At 39.9% G+C, this 22,854-nt stretch overlaps 1 protein-coding gene across 5 annotated transcripts; it reads right to left on the bottom strand.

Annotated features, from left to right (window-relative positions):
• Positions 1 to 9,671: 9,671 nt before the first annotated feature.
• On the bottom strand, positions 9,672 to 22,240 carry FAM76B (family with sequence similarity 76 member B). Of its 5 annotated transcripts, none has more exons than XM_058018946.1 (10): positions 22,128 to 22,240; positions 21,951 to 22,015; positions 21,414 to 21,468; positions 19,731 to 19,886; positions 18,682 to 18,878; positions 16,702 to 16,749; positions 16,422 to 16,502; positions 15,626 to 15,761; positions 12,881 to 12,982; positions 9,672 to 12,263 (listed from the first exon to the last, which is right to left on the bottom strand). In XM_058018946.1, exons 1-10 carry the CDS (start codon positions 22,230 to 22,232, stop codon positions 12,174 to 12,176), a joined length of 1,035 nt encoding a protein of 344 aa, XP_057874929.1. In that variant the 5' UTR covers positions 22,233 to 22,240; the 3' UTR covers positions 9,672 to 12,173. The 5 variants fall into 5 exon arrangements, with proteins under 5 accessions (XP_057874929.1, XP_057874930.1, XP_057874933.1 ...); XM_058018947.1 differs by having other exon boundaries at positions 15,626 to 15,758; XM_058018950.1 differs by lacking the exon at positions 16,422 to 16,502.
• Positions 22,241 to 22,854: the final 614 nt, after the last annotated feature.

The following is a 22,854-nucleotide window of genomic DNA, read 5'->3' as shown; positions in this document are numbered from 1 at the left end:
GCTTAAGGAAAAAACATACCTTGGCTATCAGTATCTGGTTCCTCTTCTGGGATCCTGTCTTGGCAGGAAGTAAGACAACCTTCCAAGACATGTTCTCCCTCCCCAAATACAACTAATTTTTGTTAGAAGACTAACATCATCCCGATTTCATGGCCGCTTCAGGATAAGATTTCCCACTTCTGTGTGTTGATTGGAATCCCAGGAAGCCATCTGTTCAGGAGACATAGGTTTCCCAAAGTACACCAACCTGCCATTTAGCTCCATCCCAGATTCAGAGACAAGATTACAACAGACAACCAATTTGGGTTCCAGATGGTGATACGGGGGAAGGGTTAATTACACCTTTGAGTACTCCTCGATTTTGATAAGTATTAACTTACCAATAGCATGAAGGGTCATTTAAGACATATTAAAAACACTGGGGAATAAAAGAGTTATTAAATTGTGTTGGTTTAGAGTATTCTTGTGATGTTATTTCAGCTCTAACAGTAATAAATTTGTTATTTGTTTTTCATACTAATATGTTTCCATTTACTTAGCAAAAGTGATGACAACAAAAGTTCTGTCAAAATGTCACTGGATCACACGAGAAAGTAAATACTTACAACAATGGTTTGTTTAAATTATCTCCCCTGGCCTCCTTGGGGTTAATTTAGGATCACTGGGTTCTAGTATTGTCAAAAAGAGCCTTTGTAGAATACCATATGGCTAAAAACATAATGAGTTTTACCAAAGTTCAGCAGAAGGTGTGTGTTTGTATGCAGTGACTAAGCATATGCAAGTAGGAGGCAATTACAGATGGCTGGAAATATGCTACTACTGCAGAACACATATGATGTTTTGTATCGCAGAGCAGAAAGCAGAAATGCTCCAAAGCACCAAGCTTGGCTACTAGCTAATACCCTGATTCTGAATTTGTGTTATTTAGGGCCGCAGCATCACACTCAGCAGATGCAGACCAGCAACAAAAAGTTGCTCACTTCTGCTTCTTAGACTGAAAACAAGTTAATGCAATCATGGAAAGTATGGAGAGGTAAGGAGAATAGACCAAGTGGGCAACAGTGTGATGCATCCACTAAAAGCCCCATTAAAAACAAAGGTATGAATTAACTGTGACACAGCCATGCTTAGAGCACTTAGGAAATTATATCTCTTTACTACATGTGCCAGTGGTTAGCCTGCATTCTCTCCTCCATTTTGGGGTTGCCTTATGGATTTTTTACCATACTACAGTGCTGAGATTGTAAAATGTTAATTTGAGGAGTGTTCATTCTCTTAGGTAAACTACACATGTGTACTGCCACTTTACCTAAGCAGTTGCTGGTGCATTGAGATATCAGCCCTCACACTATTTGCCAATTTTCACCCTAACAGAAGGTGGAGGTGTCCTGGGGAAGATTATCAAGGGATTGCTTTGGAAGTGCTGAGTGGGAACTCAGCATAAATGTCATAAATGTGAGGTTTGTTGCAGAGGTCAGGGCAATAAACAAGTTGCAGTCCCTTCCCACCCATACAAAGGAATGGAGACCTGGCATTGGATGACAGGTTTGTATTTGGAAAAGAGGTATTTACAAAATAAACTCAAAACAACAACTTCAAAACCAAACCACAAACCACTCCCTAGTCCACCCATTTATGTTTCAAACCAAAGAACAATCCTACTGATGTCTACCAAGTGATCCAAGGTGGGCTGAATGCAAAGAGACGCCCTGCTTTTAAGAGAAAATAAGTCCTAAAAAGGATATCCTAAAAAGGATAGAAGGTATGAATAGGACCCACGCTACTGATCCCATCAGCTTTGCACTAGGCAATAGAAAAGACAAATAACAAGGCATTTTATAGAGATATGAAAATATATTTATATTCTAAATAAAAAATATTATATGATACATTATGTATTATACAATACATTGTATTGTATAATATTATGATGTATCCTACATAATTATGTTTTATATAAATTATATATATAATTTATATAAATTAGAGCTACTCACTTCTTGCTTTATTTTCCTCTCTAAGGTCTATTTAGCAACATTCTTGTAGGGTCAGCAGGGCATAGAATTCTGCCTATAAGACTCAAAATTGCATCAATCAGTGCAATTGCATCTTGAAAGTCTGGGAAAATGAAAAGAAGCAAGCATTTCCCACTTGGATGTAGGAGACAATATACATTAGCATACTCTAGCCAGAATTTGCATGTGCAACAAAACCCTAAGATCTAAGTCAAACAGAGGCCTTTTTAGGAAAAGTTACTCAAAGAGCATTCACACTTCCTCTGTTAGGGAGTAAGACCCATATACAATGATGTAAAATAGGCTCATCCAGAGGACAAAAATGAAAACACTTTTTTTTACTCTAAATTGCTCTCTGATGACTTGATGGGAAGCACAGACTGACTGTCCCCCTGGTGGGCAGTGTGAATGGCCCCAAGTGCCAGAGATGTTCATTCTGGTGGAACTGGTCATTGAAAACATCTCAGCTTGATCTTAAGCAAGCTAACAAAGTTGCACTCTGAGCAAGTTGAGGTCTACTCCTCAGGGGCCCACGATCTTCATTGCCCCATAGATTTCCCCTCTCAAGGCTTCCATCTTCTGAGTGGCCATCAGTAATGGTTTCAGTGGGGCTGGCAGCACACCTTCTAACAGCCCTTCAAAGGGACTGAGAGAGGGAACCCCCGGCAGGATGAGCACCCAGCGATTCTGGGTCTAAGCAAACAGAGCCCTTGCTGCAGCAGGGAGTGCTGTGCAGTGCTGCCAGTCACAAAGACCTGTGCTCCACTGAGAGGGAACGTGTGGTGGCTCGATGGGAACAACCTCTGCCAGCCTCCTGGAGAAGGGCTGCAGATGGACATGGGCTGGACCTCAGCCGTCCCGGGGCGTGGGATGAACTGGAGAACAGAGAACTGGAGAACAGAGTCACTCCAGGGTGGGCCGGAACAGCGCTTTCACTGCTGCCAGCACCCAAAAACTGGGCATCTTTACTGCTGGCAAAAAACAGCACTAGAAAAACAGCTGGAAATGTATTTCACTTCAAGGAGCTGATGGCCCTTCCCCCCCCACCTCAGATGTACAGTGACTAATTTATTGACTCCTGGAAGAACAAATCTTACTGCCAAGAGGAAAAGTCAATGGTGCTAATTAGCAACAAAGTGGTGTAATTGAATAAAAGTACTAGGAGAATCTTTGAATACACTGATCCTTGAGGGCAGAGTCACAGTCTTTAAATCCTAAACCAATGAATGTATTAATGAAGAAAAAGCATCACAGAAATTGAGATAAAACAGATTGATTTATGGACTTTTTGGCCAGAAAATGCAACTACAGTTACAACTCTAGTGAGATTTAAGAAACTGAAGTTAGGCTAGAGGAAACTTCCAATGGGTTTAAAGAGAAAACTTATCTCTCGGGAAATGATTTTCTGTCAACTACCAAAAAAATTCTTTCATGTTCTACTGAAGAAGCAGAGATATTTTTAGACTACATAAATTACTGTTTTTATAAGCTCAATTCTATTTCAGTAAATAATATATCAATATCTGTGTTCCTAACTATAGTTGAAGAATGAAAAGCATGTTTTTGTTCTGTTTTCTAAAGCATACTCATTTTTTGTCTTTATAAGATCAAACATGTTTATCAGCCTGATAGCAATCTTGACAGTAGAATCAAGCTCATGAGTGCATTCTGAATCACTATAAAATTCATATTTACTGCTTTTTAAAATTATCTCAATAGCTTATGTATTTTTTTTTCCGACACTATCACCTAGTTTACTCAACTTAAAATGTTATCTGTGACAGAATTATGAACGGATTAAGATGGTATCTGATTTTTGCTATGGTTTCTGTATGCCTCAGGAGCAATATTGAGTGAGTTGTTGCAAGGATACTTTTCAGGAAAATGCAAGTGTCCTCATGATAGCAAGTCAAAAAGAAAGCCACATTCCTTTTCAAGTGGAGGGCTATTCTCCTGACACAAGGAAATATGTGAAGAGCTACTCTGTACTGTGAGTTTGCTTTTTCAAATGAATTAATAACTCAAAATATATAATAATATAAATGTGTGCAAAGATAAAATAAAAACCCCAAGAGTTCCAAAATGCTGCTTTTCTGACTCTTGATTTAGGATTTTGATACACATCCAAACCCAGATTTAATAAAGCAGAAGTTGTTTGAGAAGAACAGCACTTGGGATTTGGCTGACAAGAGTGAAAGTGATCTACAACTGTACTTCAGCCATGGGCACCTGACAGAAGGTAAGAGGTATCTCTGGATAAAGGGAAAGCAGCACTGCACATACTCCTGAGGTCCTACGTGCTCCACACCAAACTTACTTAGAATGCTGTCTCTTAACAAAAAATAAAGCAAAGCAAAAGGGCTTTAGAGATCTGGGCAGCAAGATAAGTACTCTTGGGAACTTTACTATTTTCAAACAGACTTGTTTCTGACTTTGCATAGTATGAGAATTATATCATGTTGGCAACAGATTAACAGGAAAGAAATAGAGGGGAAGTTACTTCTCCTTGCTCTGTTTACTTGAAATTTGCTACCAAAAATAACATTTAGAAATGCTTCTTCATGCAAAGCTATTTCTTTTCCAAGCTCAGCAAACTATCTTGATGATTATGTAACAATCATACGTATAATTTGGTATGTTTCCCTAGTGCAGCACTCTGCCTAGCAGGTGAATGGCTATTACAAAAAATTGTTAGGGTTTTTTTCTGGTCTATTCAAATGAACTGAACCCTGTGAGGGAAAAACTGAACACATCAAAATGTTGCTTACCTAATTTTTTTTCATTATAAAATACTGTATTCTAATAGATGAAGGAAACCTGTTTAAGTTGTAGAATTACAGGACATTTGAGGTTGGGAGTATCTTCTGGAGGTCATCTGGTCCAACCCTGTTGCTCAAGCAAGGCCACCTGGAGCCAGTTGCCCAGGATTGTGACTGGGTAGCTTTTGAGAATCCCCATGGATGGAGACTTTACCACCAGCTAGGGAACTTGTTCCACTGCACAGTCATCCTCATATAGTAAAAGCATTCCAAAGTACTATATTTCAGCATTTAGGATATTCTCATTTTAGCCTCAGTGTTGAACAGGAACAGCTACCCACTGTGGGCGCTGGCTGCTGCACAGAAAGCAGAACCATACACTGTGGGGTTTAAGCAGCATCTAGTGGCTAATCTTAAGTAGGCAGCCATCCTATTTAGCTCTATTTTCCCTTAATATATTTAACATCAGGAAGTAAGAGGAGAGATGCATTCCATCAGTTTTGATAAACATGATCCAACAGTGTGCTTGCTTTAAAAATGTCTTCACATATCACTACCTTTAGAGCCAACTAAAAGAAAAAAAAACCCCAGTCTACCAATCCCAGCTTAAAAACTGGAGCATATTTATGACTGGAAAAAGACTGAAGTATCTTTAATGAAAGAATGAAGAAATAATTTTCAAATGCATGTTGCAAGGCAATTTGTTTTCTATGCAAAATAGCACCATGCCATTCCAGTAAGAGGAGGTATCAAGTGCTCGCTCCACTTTTTGCAGATGTTATAAGATAGTTGGAGGCCCTGTGCACATGATCTTGTGTACAGTGATCATGAAACCTACCTCAGGGATGGGGAAGGCCATGGAGCAGATCACTGTGTGTGCATCGAATGGCACATGCAGGAAAACCAGGGGACAAGGCCCAACAAGCATGGATTTAGGAAAGGCAGGTCCTGCTTGACCAACCTGGTTTCCTTATATGCTGACCCACTTAGCAGATCAGGGAAAGGCTGTGGATATTGTCTGTCTGGACTTTAGTAAATCCTTTGACACCATTTCCCATGGCATTCTCCTGGACAAGTTGGTTGTTCCTGGCTTGGACAGGTGCTGCTCAGTGGATAAAAAACCAGCTGGATGGCCAAGTTCAGAGAGTGGTGACAAACACAGTTACATCCAGCTGGCAGCCGGTCACAAGTGGGGCTCCCCAGGGATCAGTACTGGGCCACTCCTGTTGAATGTCTTTATCAGTGATTTGGAGAAAGGGATTGAGGGCCCTCAGCCGGCTTGCAGGCAACACCAAGTGTGATTGTTGATCTGCTGGAGGGCAAGAATAGTTTGCAGAGGGAGCTGAACAGACTGGATTGATGGGTTGAGGCTAATTATAAAAGGTTCAACAGGGCCAGGTGCCAGGGCCTGCATGTGGGTCACAGCTGGAAAGGCCTGGAAGTGCTGGACAACAGCAGCTGAACATGAGCCAGCAGTGCCCAGGTGGCCAAGAAGGCCGATGGCATCCTGGCCTGGATCAGTGATGGTGTGGCCAGCAGGAGCAGGGCAGGGACCGTCCCCCTGTACTCAGATTGGTGAGGCCACAGCTCCAATCCTGTGCTCAGTTCTGGGCCCCTCAGTGCAAGAAGGACATTGAGGGGCTGGAGCGTGTCCAGAGAAGGGCAACGGAGCTGGGGAAGGGTCTGGAGCACAAGTCTGGTGAGAAGTGGCTGAGGGAGCTGGGGGTGTTCAGCCTGGAGAAAAGGAGGGCTGGCAGGGAAATACTGCTCTCTAGAACTGCCTTAAAGGAGGTTTTAGTGAGGTGAGAGTCAGTCTCTTCTCCCAGATAACAAGTGATAGGACAAAAGAAAATAGCTTTCAATTGCACCGGGGTGGTTTATATTGGTTATTAAGAAACATTTCCTCATGGAAATGGTTGTCAAGAATTGAAACAGGGTACCTAGGCAAATGGTGGAATCACCATCCCTGAAAGTGTTCAGAGAATGTGTACATTTTGTACCTAGGGACTTGGATTGGTGGTGGACTTGACTGCGTTAATGGATGGATCTCCACAGTCTTTTGCAACTCAAACTCCATGATTGCATGACAAAGGCTTTTTGCCTATAGTAACTTCATTGAATGATGCACTTTGTCAGGTAAGTGACCAGCAATCAAATCCTTGTAGATCTCGAAAGAATGATTGAAATGACTGTTCCTGGTTGTGTTTTGTAACATGCAGTGCAACTAAACACTGCAGGTGTTTGTATAGGTTGTATGAGCACCACTAGACTGCTTCAGGGGAGTCAGCTTGAATTAATTGTTTGCCTTTCAGCAACGGTTTAAGTTATTCCAGATAATACAGCTTTACAGCTCTTCCCCTTTTTGGAAGGTTGTAAAAAGTTTCCCAATGAACCTCTATAAATAAAACTAAAGACATGTTGATGCATCTGATAAAGGACAAATTGTGAATGCCTTACACTGAAATACAGCAAAACACATTTATCTGCTGATTCAAATAAGGGAAAACATGAGTTTTCAGCACTCAGTTCAAAACACGTTGCTCTAAGGTACTGAAAAAGTGGGAGAGGCGTTACAACAGGAGGTAAAAATCAATTTGGGAAAAATCAATTTGCAAATTCTAATACCCACAGAAGCCATAGGAGGAATACATCACATTCCTCTGACCCAACCCGTAGTAAGATTGCCTGGGGGTCTAAACTCTCACCTATTTGTTAGTCCAATCTATTTTTGTTTGTCCACAAACCTGCAGTCAAAAGAAGACCCTATAAAAGGAGTCTTCTGCTTACACCTCCAGTACTGACCTTTTGTTTGCAAAGGTGATGTGGGTTTAACTTTAGCCTTCAGTATTCTGCAGAAGCTGGAAGGCCTGTTTTACAGCCGACATTTAAAAATGAATGTACTTACCAAGTACTCCAAAGTCGGAAACCCTTAGCAGACAGAAGGAAAATGAACACTTCACAAACAAATATCTACTGTCCCCTGGCTTGCCTAGCACATCAGCATCCATGGCACATGACTACTTCAGTCAAAATGCAAAATTACCTTTACCCACCAGGAGATATACTGAAGAGAAATTGCCAGGAGCAACAGGGTCGGTTAGAACAGTGCCAGTGTACTACAATGAACATTTCCAAAGGCAAACAGACAACTCCAGACTTGTTTTCTGTTTAGGTTAAAGCAAGGGAAAATGTCAATGATTCATGTGCTGCTGAGTGACATACCTTCAAGGACAATTTCTGTCTAATGTGTGAGAATAGAGAGATAGTCACTTGGAGTTGTGTAGTGAAACTTGCACCATTACCCAGCGGGGGTTATGGTATGCAGTGGTCTGTTGTAGTTTTACCTGGTTTTTTTGACTTACACAGTTATGACTAACTGCTTAAAAGGTGGATACAAAGGTTACACCTTTGTATCTCAATTTAATCAAGCAGTTTGTTCTATTCATTTCTAAAACCTGGGCTCTAGTATTGCTAAAAACAAACCCCAACAAAACCAAAAATCTCCCGTAAGCAACGCTGCATTTTACAGATATAGAGAATATGTATCTCTTAAAAAACCCAGCTGTGTGATTCACTACATTCAATAACCAAGTAACATGGTTTCTCAGAGGTCTCTCTTCCTCATTAGCCCTGACATCTCCATTACCCTCCTCCTTTCTCCAGGAGCAGCACAAACATCTCCATTCACCTCAACAATCCCCCTGTCCAATACCCCCTACTTCTTCTGTGAGATTCAACAGAGGTAATTTCTGTACCTCAGCAGTATCAGTACTTCTTCCACTAGGAAAGATAAAGCAAATGCACATAATATATCAGAAAATGTGTATTCTATTGTAGTACCAATATTTTAGTAATCATTTGAATGAATAAAATGACATGAAAAGCTGTTACTCCATTTCAAAAGCTATAGTTTATAATCATAAACATCAGTGTTTTCATAAAAATCAGTGTGGATCTGAACTTTTGAAGGTACTAAAGACCATAAAGAACTGCCTGAATACCCATACACAGGTTGTATCAGTTTAAATCTTCTTTAAGGAAATTTGCTTCAAATGATGGAAATATCTTTTCAGGAGACAATTGGTTACATGGCTGGTTACACACATTTTCCATGGGTCACATGAAAGCCACACCTAAAATAAGTATACCATACCTAATTTTGACTTGCTCTCAGCTTTAAAAATAAATGGCTTCAAAGCTGCTGCTACCAGTTTGCATTAAAATGAGTCTGAGAGCAATCCTGCATTAGATCATTAATATACCTAACACAAAGTATCAACAGTTTTGAGATGCTCTGGAATTCAAAGATTCTCTCAGTAATTGCCTTGACCAGATAGAGAATCTTACTCTCTTGTTGGACCTGTTCTTTTTGGTTGTTTCGGTTTTTTGGGGGTTTTTTTGGGCGGGGGGGGGGTGGTATTTTTCTTTGTTTTTGTTTTGAACTTTAACTCTTGAATGAGAAGTATTCTTCTGGATAGGGGAAGGACGAAGATTGATTGCTGAGAAAAATATAACATGAGATTTACAATCTGCAGCACCAGTGCTCTAAACACTAGGAGCCACTGTGACTGACAGCCAGCAGGATGCTGCTGTGGGCACCTAACTCCTGCAGACACAAGAAAGGAAACAAATTATCAATGTCACTTCATATGTTTTTCTTCTCGATAGGAAAATATTTCTATATATTATAATTCTGTTGTAGAAAACAAAAATATTTTCATGAGACAAAGTAATCTGTAGCTGTAGTTTGTTACAATCTGTAGACAGCCCAAGGTGCCTAATCTTAAAATATTAAATTCAGCCCATTTTTTGACTACAGACTTTTAGTGAGTAATGTAGCATGAAAGATTAACACAAAATATGGATTTTTGAATAATTTTTAAAAGACAGATGAATGTTTTGACAAGATTTTATTGTGAAACATTGGATTTAGAAAAGGTACAAAATGTCAACGGTCAGATGTGTGCCAGTACAGGATTTCAATTATCTATACATGTGGACAGCTGAACAGCCTCACTGCAGAACGTGGATTTGGACAAACTATCTAAAAGGGGGCTGCAATATTCACAGGCTTAAAATACATAAATAACTTGAGCCAAAATGGCCATTACTGGTCAATGCTAATCAACATCTGGAAACAGGCTAAAAAGCACAATACAGTACAACAATCTCCTCGCAGATCCACGTTTAAAGAACATCAGTTTATTATGTCAACCATCTACTGCTCCAGAACATGATTCTCAGGACTGGGATTCAGTTGGCTAATTAAGGACTTTAAAAAATTAATGTTAAAAATGAGATTATGTAAGAAAACCCACAGGTATTTAATTAGAACTAAACACTCTGAAACCCCTAAAAATTCTTCTGACTGGGATTTATGAAGTCAATTACCTCTAAGTCAAGTACCTACAGAACTTCTGCTTGTTTCTTTAAAATGTCCTGACTGCAGCTTGAACTGATATCATTAAGTAATCTTAATTCAAACACTAAATTTTGCTATGCATCTCTGTATTTTAAAACTCATTTCAGTGAGTATGGGTCACCATCAAAATGGAAAAAAATGACCCAAATATTTAATCTGAATTAATAAAAGTCATAAATTTGTATACTAAAAAAATTAATAACAACCCCAAAGATAGCAGCATTCTCTACCCTAGTTTAATATGTTTTAAGAGGAGTTTTCATAAACTTACAAAGTTGATTTTAGGGTATAAAAATACACATATACTACACAAAACAAGATAGATTAAATTTTTCATATTTTTCAGTAGTCTGTCGCTGCTGGAGCTCATTTGAACTATTGAGAAAGTGTTCATAGATCAGTATAGCTGGGTGAACAGCCAAGAGTCTATAGACTTTTGTTCTTCAATTAAAAATGTGTAGTAGCTGTTTCTACACAATTAAGCTTGCTGAAATATCAACAGTTACCAGTCAGTATCCAGAGCTGACTTAAACCTTTACCCATGTAAGTCTACTTCCTTTTATGCTGATTCATAACTTACCTTCCTGAACAGATACCTTGGGGTATACTAAATTATTGTTTAATAGAAATTTCTGAATATGACTCATGTCCATTAGGAGCAGAGCTAACCTTAAACTGATGTAATTTAGAATGAAAATCCACCCAAAACATTAAAACCCACCCTACGACACCACATCCGTTCCCTTAATTAATTTCAAGACTTCCCTTAATTAATTTCAGTTTTGGCTACTCTTTTCTCAGTGTGCATCTTCAGTGGGGGATGTGAATCTTGTAATTCATTAAGAAGAATCACCATAAGTTACAACCAAGTACATTAAACCAGACAATGGGAAATAAACACAATTAAAACTTTGACTGTGTATCACTAGCTAAGGATGTAACATTGGAGTACAATGTCTGCTATGGAATTAAAATTAGTGCTGTGCCAAATGGGAAAAATGTATAAACAAACCACAAAACTCCAGTGTGGCAAAAAAAATAAAATTGTTTTTTTGTTCAGGAAGTGTTTGGCATAAGCAGCACTAATAAAATTCTACACCTCACAGACACAAGCTACAAAGGTTATCTAAAGCCAATACTCACTGTCCATCAATCAGCTAGCCAGCTCTTAGTGCTGCCTCGAGCACTGCACTAGCACTTTGATCTTTGTTTCAGATTCCTCTGTACACACATTTATATTTACATAAAACATTTATTAAACATGATTTTTAAAACATAAAAACCTTATGTACAAAATACCAACATTCCTATAAATAAACAGTTGGAGAAAGGCACTTGCAAGAAAAGTCTACAGTAAATCTTACAAAGACCACACTGCCTCTGTTACTGTACAATAGATAATCTTTCAGTCAGTCCCTATCACAAGAAGGTAAAACACTAATTACTTGTTATAACAAAGAATATAACCATTACAGTCGTATTTACACATACGTATATGCCTCTTTTTAGTTCCACTTGAGAGCACCATGATTTCCATTCCAAATTTATACTTTCATACAAAGTAAAAGAACGGTTGCCAGAAACCAGTGTTCAGTGTCACTGCAGATTCAAGAACTTTTGGCTGACATCATTGTAGTTTAAAAGACTCAGTTGCTACTTTGTAAAAAGTACACCTAGTTTGTTATTGCATGTTGTCCTTTCAGAGAGAGCACTGCTATGTTCTCTATGCAATTGTTTAATACTATTGCTGGCAAAAGGTTTCCAATATCAAAAAAATAAAAACATTCTTCAAGCCAGTTGAAGTATTTCATCTGAACAGTAACTAAAAAATGCTGCATATTAATTATAAAAACATGTAGGAAACATGCCAACTAATCTGGTGTGCAAAAATATTTTTTCCACTACACAGGATTTTAAGGGCTTCACAGAATTACTCAAATGTACATTGAGTAGCAAACCCCACAAAGAACCAGTTCCTCAAGGAGATGTAAGGATACTCCCACTTCTATCAAACTTTTTACCCTTGGACAATGCTGCGACCTGTTTGAGCAGTTCTCTGTTTTTGGCCTGCAACACAGATTAAAAAAAGTATGTTACTGAAATAGTAGTGTCATGTGCTTTGCATTTATGAACAAATTCTGAAAATGTACAGGATAGGAACATTCAGAGAAGGTAATGATCACTTTTCAAAGAAGTGTATATGTTTCTTGATATGCATATTCTGTCTTCAACAGAGAAAGTAATCACACTCCCTATACTGCAACATTTAGTATATCCACTATTGCACTGATTGTCTGCTCAGTCTGTGATTTGTAAGGCAACTAATTCAGGCTTTCCTCCTGGTAAATTATACTTTAACAAGAGACATCTAGCTGCCAATGTGTTAATGCTGAGTGCTTAAATCAGATCCATAGCCCAATGATAACTGATAAATTGTCAGAGAACAGACACAAAAAATAAACTTTGAGAAAGCACATGAGGTAAGGCTTTACCTTTTTAAGTTCAAAGAGTGAGTTTAACTCATATGGAAACTGTTGACTCCAGAACTGCTGCACAATGCATCCAAAGTTAAGCATAGCAATGACCATTCATGAATTTGGTACTACTGTATTGAACACACTGAACAGCCTGAATATATGATTCCATCTGAAGTATTTCCCAAGCATTGATAAACAATTACGCACCTGCAACTGTTCCACAGTTTCCTTGTGAGCTTTCTCCATACTGTTCATCTTTGTCCTCAAGTTAGACTCTTGGTACTGGAAATCTGCCTTCAATTCTGTCAACTGAAAAACACAGATCCTATGAAAATTCCCTGAACTGCAACAGGACACATCTTCTAGTCAATATGTGAAATCTTCAGCAAAGGCTCAGGAATCCCAGGAAATGCTGTACTTATTTACTATTGCAGTATTGACAGTTCAGCACTTGAGAAGCAGTTTGAAAAATCTGTATACCTATTTTATGAGCAGAAAGCAAGTGTAGTCATAGAACCATACTATTGGCTCAGAATTTTGTTAAAAATAGGCTAAAGCTCAACAAAAAAAATTCAAATACAAGACTGATGATTTACAGTTTACTGTTCCTTTAGCTGTGAGATGCTTACCACAATCTTCAGTAACATCTCTCAGTTATAACATGTGGTAACACCCAAAAAATCTTTACTACAAAGACAATAAAAAGGGTGTTTTTGTGTCATTTTATGCTACATTTTGTCCAGCAGAAGGAAAAATATATACAATGCATACATTCCAGATTTATTAGGAAATGAAGCCTTTTTGCTAGCAAAGATGCCTGCCATAACAAACCAGAGCATTTCCTCCTAAAGTGACTACCAAGACTGCAATTGCCAGCCTTAGTATGTGTTAAATCACATGCAGTGAAACAGATATTGTTCAAAAGAACAGTCAATAAAAGGCCAAGTGCAGGTATGTTGCTATGATGGTACATAACTCCCTGAACACACACTGCTGCTCAAGGTACGGCTGGTGTAGCCTACAGGGCATCCAGTGCAAACCCACATATCTCACGATAAATATAAAAAACTAGTGTAGTGCTGCACCACAGTGAAATATGCCACTAGGTGAGCAAACTACCTGTGAACATTCAGCAAACTGTGGCTCTGTCCTAATAATGAAGTCTCAGGGCCCCACAGTAACGCTGTGGTTTCTCATTACTGTTTTGTGCAGAAAGACAAACAAGGCTACTACTGCACACAATAAGCATTGATAATGACGTGGCTGATACCTTGACTCATAACAGAAAGTGATGAGTAAGTATTATCTGTAAAGATGGTGTACTGAGCTGTTTTTGTTGCCACACAATTCAGAGGTTTTACTTTTGGAGCATTCAAAACTGTTCAAATGCTGTCCCTTCACAAATCTTGAGACACACCCATAACAGCAATCTCCCACAGGTATGGCTCAGGCTTTTCACCCAGTACATGTCTCCTATCTCACAGCAAAAAAAAAAAAACTGCAGTATGTTCATTTGTTGTAATTTTTCAGCAATGCAAACACTGCATAATGTGTTCAGCTTTTGTCCCCCCTGCAGCAGCTGAAAAAGTAAGTGACATTCTGAAAGTGAGGACTTCGTGCCTGAAAGAGACTAAGTTCAAAAACCCTGAAGTCAAATAGTTTTAGCAGTGGGGATATTAAACTCAATAGATGCTCTCCCTATGGAAACTGCACAAAACATGTCACTGCAGTGGTTATGCAGAAGTAGGTGATGTTTCTTTACCTACCACTTTTGTTAGCTTTGCCCAGTAGATTGAAAATAAAAACGGATAATTGAACTTCCTACTAACCCATGGTCTTCTCCTAGCTATATAAGAGAAAGATTAGGGCCTAATGTCTGTCCTTTGAAGAAAATACCTAAAGAGAATCCATGACAGACTGTTCAGCTCTTTCACATTAAACACTTAAAGGCTTGGAATAGCAAGTACTTCCAACACTAGGTATATTTTAACAGTAACATAAATGAAAATAGGATCAACATCCTTTAGAAAACACAACTATGTGTAGAAATGAAGATACTGAACTATGGTTTAAAAGTGTAAGCATTTCCCTTTCAGTATGAACGAGTCTTTCTTAACCATCAATGTCTGGTAGGCCACCATGCATTCATAATCCAAATTTTACTTGAAAATATAATAAATTTGTTTGGAATACAATTCCATAACCTACTCAATCCTAAACAGACATTCTAAAGCCACTGCTACAGTGTCCTAAAAGCATCTAGTTATTCAGATGGCAGAGAAATAAAGCAAATGCAAATCAAAGTGTGCATTTGTTGTTATTCCTCTTTTCTTGCTAGTCATTAGTTTGTTGGAAGGGTGAATCTTCTGTAAGAGTTCTGCTGAAGCCACTTGGGCCTGACGATTTCACTTAACTTTTGTTAACTGACAGGCACTTAATCCAAACTTTTCTTCTAGTCTCTGACTACCCACAAAAACTTGACAACTCATAGTACACATACTTGCCAATCCTATAAAAACAAACCACTTATTTTCATTAATGGAAATTTGGACATCAACTTATTATGGCTAGCATTGCTTCAGTTTAAAACTAAATAAAAACTATGCTAAACTCAGAATGGTTACTACTCTTTGCCATGACTCAGTTAAGAGCATGTAAAACATGCTCAAACTGTCTGGAACTTTATCCATGACCTGCGGCACGCAGCCTGAGTAACAGGCTAACTTCTTCATGGCTGAAGTGAGGTAAGATGCATTACTCTTTGACTTAGGAGACAAAATATATTCATGATACAAGAGTGCAAAAGTTTTCCTTTAGATGTTAAGATCTGATTAGCTGCTGTATAAAACAGTTGTATCTGACTGTTTTTATCTTATTGTTCTGACATTTTTAGGAGACGACAAATCAGAAAACAAAATTATAAAGTTCTGATAAAGCAGGTGTAATTTTTACCTTTTTATCTTTCTCTAAAATAGTCTGATCTCTTTGCTGCAGAAGACGTTTAAGTGACATTACTTCTTCTTTCAGCTGACTTATGAGGACAAAGTTGTCAGTTCCTCCACTGTCTGCAGACTGATTTATAGAGCTACTAAAAGTGAAAACCAATAGTTACTTACAGCGTCAAAAGAAAAAAGAAAAACACTTTTAAAAAACTTTGATAAATTTGATAATTAATAATTCCATAAACATCCTTAAGGACTAATGCAAAAAAAGTATGTACCTGACAGAAATGGATGCAACTGGCAAATTACCTTACTAATGGCACACATTACATACACCTGCAGAAATATAATTCAGTATTAGCTTTGAGGGGGACAAATATCTTTTGACTGAAGCAGCGACTTTTAACTATTCTGACCATTTGGCCAGAGACAGAATAAAGATTCAGTGTCCCACATTAAAGTTCAACAGCATTATCTAGGTACTGGGTCAGCTTAAAGCAGCAGGTTCTACCCTGCATCTAACTGATAGAACAATTTCCCAGTGTGAGGGAACACCATTGGGTTGATAACTGTTACCTTGTACATAAGCTTTATTTAATTTTGCCCCCAGCAAAAGCAGGAAAAGTTATTTCTGCTAATACAGTAACTTAATTGACTGACAGCACTCAGATGCCACCCAATAATCCATCTGGCAGGACACAAGTTTCACATCCCTCATTCTTCAGACAAACAAAGAAAGGCAACTGGCCACAAATTGGTGCTCTCTTTGGTTAAAATGGCTCAGCTTTACAAAAATGTGACTTTACCTATCTCCATTTGATGGCTTGGATTCCAGTTTGGGTTTTTTCTTTGGAGTTTCATTCTGAATAGCTGCAGAGGATTTATGGCTGAAATCAAACAAAATGTAAACCTAAAGCCTCATACTATGCAACTCTCTAGTATCACCATTTGGTACATGTAAAAAAACTAACTCATGCTCCTAAGTGGAATGCTAGAGACTAGCCAGAAATGCAAGAAAAAAGAAATTCTTTAAATGAACACTGCAAGACAAATTAAAAGAAAATTAATAAATAATATCATATTTACCTCTGTTTCCATAGTCCCTGATCTTGTTCTGGACTCAGATTGCTGATTCTGAAATATGTGAAATGTACTTGGTAACTGATCAAACACGCCATTATTTGTAAGTTTATGTGAATGGTATCTCTACTTGAGAAAAATCCCTCCCCACTTCTTTTTTTTCCAATATGGTGAGCATTTATGAATTTTCAGTTGGATACTAGAGTTCCTGACCATTCTTTAGTATGTCAGGAAGCTATAAAATTACTTCTTGGCTAAATATCTACACTATTACAAGTCACAAGGGGTAGACCTGAAGACTGATGGCCAAACGTTTTTGCTGATACCTCCCAGTTTTTGTGAACTTTGTCCTGCTAATCTTGTACTCAGCCAGCTGGTCTAAAGCAGCTCTCCTGGGCTTCCCATACTGCCATTATGAACACTGCCTGAAATGGTGCTCATTTGGTGCCATAAGAGTAAAGTTAAATTTGGATCCCTGAAAATAACTCCTTCTCAATTGTAACCAATTGCTTTCAATCATTTCAAAAGGAACTAATAATGAACACTGATATAGAAATGGTAGAATGAAGAAGATTGCACTGAGTGAAATAGCTCCAAGAATCTGTATTTCTACCTCATTGTCTCTATTGTCTGATCTTAACAAAAACTGAAATGGACAGGGAAAAGGAGTCCTATTAATTGGACCAGAAGCAATGGATCCATGGCAGTCTACAGAAAAAAAAAGGTGGGAAACCAGGAGCATTGTCATTTGTATTGATATGAGTACTGCTCTAGGTCTTGAGTATATCAAAAGCTCTTTCCAGTAGTAAAGAGCTTATTTTTTTAATTTAATCCCTACTGTACCTGTGCCAAATGCATCAAATTAGATTTAACTTGCTGTAATTCAATTTTCATCAGAGATTTGAAAGAACAGGAACAGTACAATAACTCAGTGCATAGATGAGAAAAAATTTTTTCTTCCAATTCCTAAAATGCCAAATATTTTCACTTTTTTAAAGTGAAAGTATGGGTCTTTCTCTTTTACTCATTACCAATATAATTTCGTCTTATTTTGCCTCTAAGTCACACTTAGGCAAGTTTCAGAGAAGATGAAAAATTATAAGCACTAGAAAGATGAAGTTTAGAAGGAAAGTGTCTGTGTGTCTGGGATCAAGGTCATTACCATTGCAGACACAGTATTTACTATCAAACACAAAAAGTAAGTAGTTCTGAAGTTATGCTGCCACAAATCTATCACTGAAAATAAGAATCATGACTACTATTATAACAGCACAAAATCCCAAATGAATTCTGGAGTTTATGACTAAATAAATTTGATATGTACATTAAGGTTGGTTTATGCCATGGTAAGAGATGATGTGTTGAGAAAAGCTGCAGAAAATGCGATAAAACTCTGTGAAATATTATTAAGGTGACAGTAACTGAACCGACAGTCTTATGTCCCTATGTCTGTATCATAACTCCCAAACTGCCTTTTCCAGCAAGACCTGGTTACAAAAGCTGGCAAAGAGGTACAAACTGGTCCTAGACTGAAGGCAATCCCACACTGTCATTTCGGCTTCTCCTCTTCATTTTGACTATTTGTACACAAATAAGTCAGGGTGAAGCAAGTCAGGATGAGGATTCTCACTGCTAATACACAACTTTGGCAAATGCAGGTACCACTCAGCAGTTGCTGCATAGAAACCAAATACAAGTTTGCCCTCAAGAAACTCATTTCTGTAGCTATTCCATGAGCCTTTTTCCTAGACCTGTTACCGATTCTAACATCAACTAGGTTGACAATCACCAAGAATTCCTTTTTTTTTAATGAACCACTTTCACTCAAACTTTAAGAATCCAAGGATTTTGAAAGACCACGAAGAACAATGTTCTGCTACTGCTTTTGACACCATGTTTTAAATAGCTTTTCTTACTATCTCTGTACAAACAGAACACAGAGGATGAAGAGCTACCAACACGCATTTCAATTTTTGAAATACTTACTTATGATGACTGCTGCTGTGACGATGATGATGGTGGTGATGGTGGTGGTGTTTTGAATGATGCTGGTCTTTCTCAGTAAGAGATGAGGATGAGGAGTTAGAATGTGAAGATCCTAGGCTCTTTCTCTGTTCTTTTGTCTTCTGTAGCACTCTCTTGTAGGACAGCGTGCAGAGCCAACACAACAACTTTCCATCAACCTTTTGAGAAATAATTCAGGTTTTATTTCCAAGTATATTGCACTAGAGAGATGTACTCAATATTTGCAAGGAGATTTTATTTCACTTCATTATCTTTGGAAAAACGGACATCTTTGGTATGAAACATCACTATTGTATCTCCAATATATGCAAGTTTCTTTTAGTAAATTGAATCTTATTCCTCTTGTCATTTAAAGTTATGCTACAAAGAGTCCTAGCAATTTTTGGACCTGCTGTAGATTGCAGAAATAACAATAACTTTAAAAAAGGACGAGTCTTTTTTACAACGTGCTACATGTAACAAGTAAATTCTTCTGTAAAAACAGCATTATTCTTGTGTTCAGTCAAGAGGCTTTTGAGGTCATTTTCTCAGCACCTCCTGGAATGAGAAAGTGGCACTCACCAAAGCTATTTAACAAAACAGAACACAAAGGGCTGCTCAGATCAGTCTACCTCTCTGGTGCTCTACTTAAAGCCAAGGCAGGCAAATAAGAAGAGGTAAAGTGACAGATTCAACTTATGAACATACACGAGATCCAATGGATAGGAAAATAAAAGTAAAATAAATATCAAAACACAAGAAACTGTTGAGCTGCTTAACTGCTGTTCCCCAGCTACAATTGTCTGCTAACACTAATGCCTATTTTTACAAAGAGTGATTTAATTAAAAGTTAGCTCAGTAGCTAAAATAACAATTGCAAGTTATAAAAAATAATTCAAATAGATTATCAACAGATAAACAACTTTAATCCAGTATTAGAGAACTTCACATACATTCCTGTTAATCTTTCTCTTCTGAAAGAGGAACACTATTGTCAGACAAAGCCATGAGAGATGTGGAACAAAGCCTACCTTCCTTCTTCCCTCCTCTTTTCGATCAAAAGCACATTGCTGTTTGCACTGCTCACAGGTCTGGGGCGGGCCATACTTCTTCTCTGAGTTGGTGCAACGCTGGCATTTTGTGCCAATAAATGCTGCAATAATGTTACAATACTGACAAGGCTTGGGCTGAAAAAAAAAAGTTGAACTGAAGTCAATATATTTGTATTTGCAGTAATGAACACAGGTATTTCAATTGGCACAATGATGCTACAAAACCAGTAGGGCTTCAAATAACCTACCTTAAAGAACCGTTTTCCTACCATTTTTATTTTCAGTGCCAAACCTTTCCTCTAAAATGATGCTTCTTCAAGGGTTAAAACTAGCCTGGACTTTCCATGAAAACCCAAACACAATAAAAGAAACACACACATCTATCTGGTTACTCATCTCTACACTTACTGCTTTTTATTTTTTAAAATACGTTGACAATTTCTCTCAGCTTTACTACACTACTTAAGAAATTACTTACAGAACTTTGAAAGAAGAGTGACCAAGTGATTTTTTTTTTTAGATTGGAAGTTTCTGATGGCATCCCTCTCCTTTGCACAGCTCAGGGATTCAATAACCCTACAGTTCCAAGATTAGTATCCTAATCCCTGCAATTCTGTAGGAAACTTAAAACAAACCAAAAAAGCCCCACCACCAAACAAAAGCCAAGTTCAGGTCTATTTGGTCTGAACTATCAGGTCAGGTTATCAACTTTTATATCATACACTCAACTAGACTTATAGAGTGCTGAAAAAGAAAACTGATGTCAGTTTTCATAGGTTAAAAGTGGCTGATTATCTTCAGTGCAGTTCTGGTTTTTGATGAACCACTGATAAAATCACTGATGGCTCTGTCCTGCAATTCATTTTGCTCCATTTTAAGCTTTTTGAAAGCATTTCTTTGTTCAGTTTACATACACATTCACAAAGTGCCTGACTACATACCAACAGCTATTATGTTTCTCAAATAAGTTGAATTTCAACTAATATGGTTTATGTCAAGTATCCGAAAGTTATGGCTTCTTTGTTTCACAACAAGATTATCTTGATACCTCCCAAAACCCCTATCTGCAGGGCAGCTCAGATACAATGTGTGCATTCACACAATAGAAAAATTCATTTTTCCAACAGAACTGAAGCTAAAATTCAATACGAGAAAATGCAAAGAAACATGGATGCAGATAATACTCAAAATCTTTTCTACTTATTAGGCCAACATGATTAACATCCATTTTTTAAGACTTACATAATATGAAGTATGTGGTATTACTAGATTTTCATATTTACCACTCATTAAGAATGAGAGCTAATGGTCTTCCTGCCATGAAGCATGTGCTTATGAGAATATGCAGGGAATAACTTACCATGCATGGCCTGAAATAACATTGCTTTGTTACAAATAGCTATATTGAAATTATTCTTAACTGTTAAGCTATATATAACCCAAAGGGATTTCAATTTGGGAAAAGAAATGGTAACCCAGAGGAAATCAAGAGATCTCAGGCTTTTCCATCACTTTTCTGGATGGCAATCTATAGTGTGGGCTGGTTTTGTGTTTGTTTTTCTCAAAGGAAAAAAAAAGAGGATTAGTTGCAAGAGAACTTTGGTTTTGGTTTGAAGCACAAACAAGCTCAACTTCAGCATAAAGAACCAAATAACTACTCACCGTTCCAAACTGCTTCACGTTTTGGGCACATTTCTTGCATATTGTGTTGGTCTTGCTAAAGAGATAAAATGGCACAACGTTGAATTAGGTGATGAACACGCAGTTTGATATTCTTCCCCATGCAATTACTTGCAAACAGAATCAGAGAAGAGTTGGGTTGGAAGGGAACTCCGGTCCAATCTCCCTGCCAAGGCAGAGTCACCTAAAGCAGGTGACACAGGAACGTGCGCAGGCAAATGCTGAGTGTCTCCAGAGAGGGAGACCCCATCACCTCCCTGGGCAGCCTGTTCCAGTGCTCTGTACCCTCAGTGTAAGTAAGCTCTTCCTCATGTGGAGGTGAAACTTCTCCTGGTTTAGTTTATGGCCACGGCTCCCTGTCCCGTCCCTGGGCACCAGCGAAAAGAGCCTGGCGCCATCCCCTTGGCACCGGCCTGGGAGATATTTATAAGCACTGCGGAGATCCCCCTCAGCCCGCTCTCCCGGAGCGGCCAGGCCCAGCTCCCGCAGCCGCGGGGCCCCGAGCAGCGCTCTCCGTACCTCTCCTGCTGGAACTCGGAGCGGCAGTAGGTGCACTTCACGATGGGGTGGGCGATGCGGCACTCCTGCGGGGGAAGCGCCGCGTTACTGCCCGGCCGGGCCCCGGCCCGCGCTCCGCCCCCGCCCGCCGCCCCGCCAACAGCCCCGGCCGGGGCCGCCCCGCCGCCGCCGCCGCACCTTGCACAGCTGCTGGCCCTGCGAGAGCTCCTCGAACGGGTACCGCTGGTTGCACTTGGTGCACGCATAAAGCGCCGGGGCGGCCGCCGCGCCCGCCGCCGCCATCCGGCGGGGCGGACACGGGCGGGCCGAGGGAGGGGAATGGGGAGGTGCCGCCGGGGCGAGGGACGGAGCGGCCGCCGGGGCCGCCGAGGAGGAGCCGGGGCCGCCGCCGCCGCCGTCCCGGTGCCGCTGCCGCCGGTACCGCCCTGGGCCCCGCGCGCCGCCCGCCCGCGCCCCCCTTGTGTCGGCGGCAGCGGCGTCACCCCGCGCGCGCCCCCCGCCCTTCCCTCCCTCCGCCCCGGGCCCGGGCTCGCGCTGCGCCCGCGCAGCCAATCGCCGCCCCGCGCCAAACCTGCCTTCGAACGCCGCCGCCCAATCGCCGCCCCCGCCGGCCCCGCCGCCGCCAATCCCGCCGCGGGCGCCCTGCCCTGCGCCGGGCGGCGGCGGAGCCCCTGCGCTGCGATTGGCCGAGACGCGGGGGCTCCCTCTGACAAAGGCCGGCCTCTTCCGCCCTCCTCCCTCCGCGCGTGCCCACGCGCCACCCCCCGCCTGCGCAGCTGCTTTCAGGGGCCCGCCCGCCTCCGGTACCTCTCGATTGGCTGAGCGCCTCTCTCGCTCTTCTTTTATTGGACAACCGCCATGTCAATCAATTCTGAGAGGAAGACGGGGCGGGCCTTACACCCGG

The sequence above is a fragment of the Melospiza georgiana genome, chromosome 2, assembly GCF_028018845.1.
Source record: "Melospiza georgiana isolate bMelGeo1 chromosome 2, bMelGeo1.pri, whole genome shotgun sequence".
NCBI classification, from domain to species: domain Eukaryota; kingdom Metazoa; phylum Chordata; class Aves; order Passeriformes; family Passerellidae; genus Melospiza; species Melospiza georgiana.
This window is presented reverse-complemented; position numbering and strand designations above follow the sequence as displayed.

Excerpts from the sequence above, each read along its gene's own strand:
- FAM76B (XM_058018946.1), bottom strand. The coding sequence starts at position 22,232 with ATGGCGGCGGCGGGCGCGGCGGCCGCCCCGGCGCTTTATGCGTGCACC. Across the intron at positions 19,887-21,413 it reads ACGTGAAGCAGTTTGGAACG|CCCAAGCCTTGTCAGTATTG; the intron begins GTGAGTAGTTAT and ends TTTTTTTTTCAG. Across the intron at positions 18,879-19,730 it reads AAGAGGAGGGAAGAAGGAAG|GTTGATGGAAAGTTGTTGTG; the intron begins GTAGGCTTTGTT and ends ATTTCTCAAAAG.